We start from the raw sequence: 4,696 nt of genomic DNA on the forward strand, positions 1-4,696 counted from the left end.
TTATAAAAATATCTACCCTAGATGACCAGCCAAATTAATCGAGTCATCCAGAGCGTTGCTTATGTCCCAGATTGATTTGACATCCACTGTCGCTTTCTATTTGCATTTGTGGTGTCTTCTAGCGTTTTCCAATGCGGAACCATCGAAGCCATGGCCTGCAGTCTGCTGACTCGATTTCTTTTACCAAAATACCGAAAATGTGTAAATTAAATGCCGGGCAGAGAGGTGGAGAGGCGGCATCGAGCCAATGGGTTTATTCACCTTTCGCCTAATTATCAAAATACATAAGCGGAGTGTACCAGAAAGTGATCACACATACATATGTACATACTCGTATATGTATAAACAAACATATGTGCAAAAGCTTCGAGCCAAACCAATCCGATGACGAAGAGACAGAGGCTTCGGACTCGACAACTTCAATGAAATCAATTTTTTTAAAGGCCTGTGAATCCAAAGCCGAATCCGAAACCCTGCCGATATATAAACATTGATTCAGACCCGGCCAGCAGCTCATGTACCGTTGGAAATTTCTTGCCTTTTCTTTTTCTTTTCTCAGCGTTGTGTATAAATTTTGTTTTGTATGTATGTGTCTTGTTGCTTTTTTTCGTTGTTATTGTCTTGGACAAATGTAGGTCAAGTTATACGTTCGCCTGATCGTGTGTGTGTGTGTGTGAGTGGGGCTCGTGGGATGGAGTTATACGTATATATATATGGCAGGGTGGATCCGGGGGCGGTACTCAATGGGGGGCAAGGGGCGATCATCCCGTCGCACTCTGAATGACTGACTAAAAGTCGGGCGAAGAGCGAAGAGTTTTTCTAGTAGCTCCATTCCCGGCCAACTTTCACTTAGAAAGTTCTGCTTGCGGTTATGCGGAATTGGTTTTGTCGATTTTCGTCTCTTGTTGATACCCTTGCTATAGGGTCTGTGGAGCATTTATTCCCAGAATTCACACTTCACACGGAAGAAAGTTTGACAAGAAAGAAGATCAAACAACAGCTGTGCTTCTACATCTTCTTAAATATTTGTTTATCTTATCAAGTTTTATTCTGTTAGGACATGGAACATTTTGATTAAGAGACTTTACTTAACATAGAGTTAATTAAAAAACAAGAAATTAATATCTATTTAAGAAAACTTAGAAAACTTATCATATTAAGCCCTGTTAGATCTGGAAGTAACTTGATCTTTCTTTCACCATTGCTTAGTCATAGGTCTCAAATCGTTGTTAGTCACTTATTCACTGTTGTCAATTATACTATTTTCTATTATCTATTATACTATATCTATATTAAAATTACTATTATCTAAGTCATAGATCATTTTATGTTTACTTTAATGAACTACTTTAATGATCGCTTGAATTATAACATAAAAATAAGATGTTAATTAACTACCTAAAAAACGATTTATTTTAAAGAGTATTTAAAGTCTCGGTTAACTTTCTTCACTTCACAGTGTTTTTTTTTCGGGGCGTTATGAGTTGGCTTATACCGTCTGTGGCTGAAAGCGATATTCATTCATATCGGCGAGCGACAACAACAAGTTAACTGGGTCAGCGCGTGTGTGGGTTCCCGGGGAAGATCTGATTGCACTTGGATCGAATCTGATCGATTCGGATCGAATTCGATATGATCGCTTAATTGCATTTTCAATGCGAATCGCTAAATGTCTGGGAAAGCTTTCCGTTAGGCGACGTCATCATCGTCATCATCATCATCATCGTAATAGCCGGCATAGCTCAGCAACCTTGGCGATCAGCTGTTGGCTCCGAGTGGATTTCCCTGAACTTCATACTGAAAAGCTAATGTGCGCGTGTCTATTAATAGACTCTCTTTTTTTCTCGCAGTTTTCCTCTCTTTCCGCTCAGGCGTGTGTGAAGCTCTCTATATTTTAGGGAGTGCGGGGAGGTCTAACTTCCTGCTGGAAAACCTGCTGACAGAGAGCGTGTGAAAAGCTTGAGGCTCTCTTAAGTGGAAAACTTTACTGGCTTGCGCTCTCTCTCTCTCTCTCTATCTTTCTCTCTGTAGTTTTCTCTCTCTGTCAGAATCACAAGTTCTCGGCTGTTGTGCTATTATTGACCTAATCACTTGTGGAGCACAAACGAACATTGAACTTTTACTTCCGCATCGAGATTTGCTCTTTCGATAATATGTATTGCATTGGGAAAATGCATATATATATCTATATATTATTCATATATCTCCTAAAGGGGGTTTTTCAATTTTTTTATTGATCATTTCCAGGCTGCTTGGCTGGCGGCGACCGCCCAGTGACATTAATTAATGCCCACAGATTCATCAAATATGCGCTGGCCGTTTGGAAAATCATATTTTATGCTCCCCCGGCAGCAATTTGTCCGCGGCAGAGCCTCCAGAGATCTTTAAGTGTGCGTGTGTATGTGTATTAGTATCTGTCTGTGTATCTGGAAAATCTTGTAATTTAATGCGACAATTTTCGTGCTGGTCGCTGGTCCATCTATTTACCACCATCGATGGGATACAAAAATCCATAGAAGAGAATAAAAAATGCACTCAAAATTTTCATTTTTAAATATGGTTTTCTTTTAATATTATACTTTTTAATGGGTCTTGAGGGGTGTATGGGAGTGTGTGTGTGTGGATGTCTGAATGACGGTCGAAGGTGTAGACATATAAATAGCTTAATAAACTTAAGATCTAAACAAAATTTCTCGCTCCGAATGAAAAAAACATTATAAATCGTTGGCAATAAATAAAATGATAATTTAAACAAACGAAGATTTGCTCGGGAAATATGACACTAAACGTAATACTCTTTGCGTAATCTTTTCCAATTTGAAGAAGCAATTACAAGTGTATATATCGGTATATATATATATATATATAACATATATGGTGTTTGTGTGATACAATATAGGATATAGGATATGTATGTGTGCGTTTCCATGTTTTTTTACCATGCTTTTTTGTTTGTTTTTGTGAACAGCAATGAACAATATTTAATTTAAATAGTATGATAATAATAAATAATTAATATGTAATAGGTATTGGTAGGCTAAGCAAAAACTACATAAATACAAAAATTGGCATCGCTGTTTGGGGACTCCCCCAGCTTTCTCCTTCGCCGGCAGCTGGAAGTCTCCTCGCGGCCACGAACGCGCAACCAGCGCGCTCCCCCAATCATGCCCAGAATTTGTGTTTGTTTGGATAAGGCAAGGGCTATCTGATGGGGATCTTGCAGTCAGGGATGCCTCAGTACTGCCCAGTTGGGTCCAGGCAGTCCTGTCGCCTTTTTTGGCGGGTTTCCTGCGAGTCCCGAGGTCGCCTATACGTTCCAGTGGGATCCAGCATTTTGTAGGTTAGTGTTTTTTGGGTTTTCGTTTGTAAGAGTTATTATTTAGCTTTTGTGATATTTTAGCCCTTTTTGCTTGGCTAAAATGGGTTCTTAAGATGTGAACCTTAGTAGGTGCCAGTGGGGTCCAAATCCAGAGACATTTTGAGTTTGATTTTTGCTAACTTTCAGATTGTTTCTCAAAGAGTATATACTTCTGATTCTTGCTTCTTCTTCAGTACTGACCAGTGGGATCCAGATAGGCGGCCATGTTTAAGATCTTTGATTTATTAAGATATAATTTATAGATTTTTAAGAAATATCTTTGACGTTTCCTATAGCTTCTTCAGTACTGGCCAGTGGGGTCCAAGTAGGCTGCCATTTCGAATGTCGTGTATTAACCAAAAATACTTTAATGACAAAACCGAGTTGGCTTTTTGTTGCTGCTGTTTCTGGTGCTGTCGAATCTCCTTTGTTTAATTTGAATCAACGCGATATTGAACTTTATACTGGTTCTCGTCGCTGTTGTTGTAAGTTCTTTTATTATCACCACCAATCGTTGTTGTTGTTGGTTTTCTTGGCTGATTATACAGTCACGTTTGGCTGTGTGTGTTTGGTTTGGGTTTTTTATACTTTTCGTGTGTTCAAGAGTCACTGACACTTAAAAACATTTATTGTTTATTAATAAACTGAGAGAGATTGTCAATTTAAGTTCTTTAGGTGACCGCACGGAAAATCTTTACGTGAAAAACTGCGAGTTTGGTTAACTGGATTTTCTCAGATATTTTGAGATGTTTTTCTTTTTTGCTTTTTAGCTGCTGATCTGCACTCGTCGAATGTTGTCGATCTTTTGATTTGATTTTCGTCAAGTCGTAAGCTTAAATGCTCGACCGGCCCGACGTCGCTGCCGGCGTCGCTGTCGAGAGCTCCGTGAGCGGGAGAGTGTGCAAAAGAGAGCGATAGCTAGGCAGGTGCGCGCCGCTCTTAATGCCATATCGCTCTTATTTGAGTGTGTGAGAGCGAGTGGGGAGATCAAATGAGACGATTGTGATATTCATTCATTTCCAGGTGAGCTAACTCTCTCGCTCTCGCCCGCTCTCTTCCGCTCACGCTCTCTCGCTCTGCTCACACCCACCTGGATTTCATTCACCAAACAGCTGTTTCTGATCGAGTGCCCTCGTTATGCTCACACATCCAGGTGACTGTGTCCGAGTGTGTGTGTGTGTGTGGGGTTCTCCAATGGGTGTGGGTTAGTAGGAACTCAGGTAGGAACTATCCTTGAATTCCATTGGTCCTTCGATTTCCGATCTGCGATCCTGAGACAGCAGACTCCACCTTCTTTTGGGCTCCTCAGCTAATTGAGGTGCATCTCTGGGCCAAATT

At 40.2% G+C, this 4,696-nt stretch overlaps 1 protein-coding gene across 1 annotated transcript; it reads right to left on the reverse strand.

Annotated features, from left to right (window-relative positions):
• Positions 1 to 3,119: 3,119 nt before the first annotated feature.
• On the reverse strand, positions 3,120 to 4,188 carry LOC108116997 (peptide tarsal-less AA). Its single transcript, XM_017229162.2, has one exon. The coding sequence runs from the start codon at positions 3,331 to 3,333 to the stop codon at positions 3,235 to 3,237; it is 99 nt and encodes a 32-aa protein (XP_017084651.1). The 5' UTR covers positions 3,334 to 4,188; the 3' UTR covers positions 3,120 to 3,234.
• Between the last annotated feature and the right edge of the window lie 508 nt (positions 4,189 to 4,696).

This window comes from Drosophila eugracilis, unplaced genomic scaffold (genome assembly GCF_018153835.1).
Source record: "Drosophila eugracilis isolate 14026-0451.02 unplaced genomic scaffold, ASM1815383v1 contig_401, whole genome shotgun sequence".
Taxonomy (NCBI): domain Eukaryota; kingdom Metazoa; phylum Arthropoda; class Insecta; order Diptera; family Drosophilidae; genus Drosophila; species Drosophila eugracilis.

Excerpts from the sequence above, each read along its gene's own strand:
- LOC108116997 (XM_017229162.2), bottom strand. The coding sequence starts at position 3,333 with ATGCTGGATCCCACTGGAACGTATAGGCGACCTCGGGACTCGCAGGAA.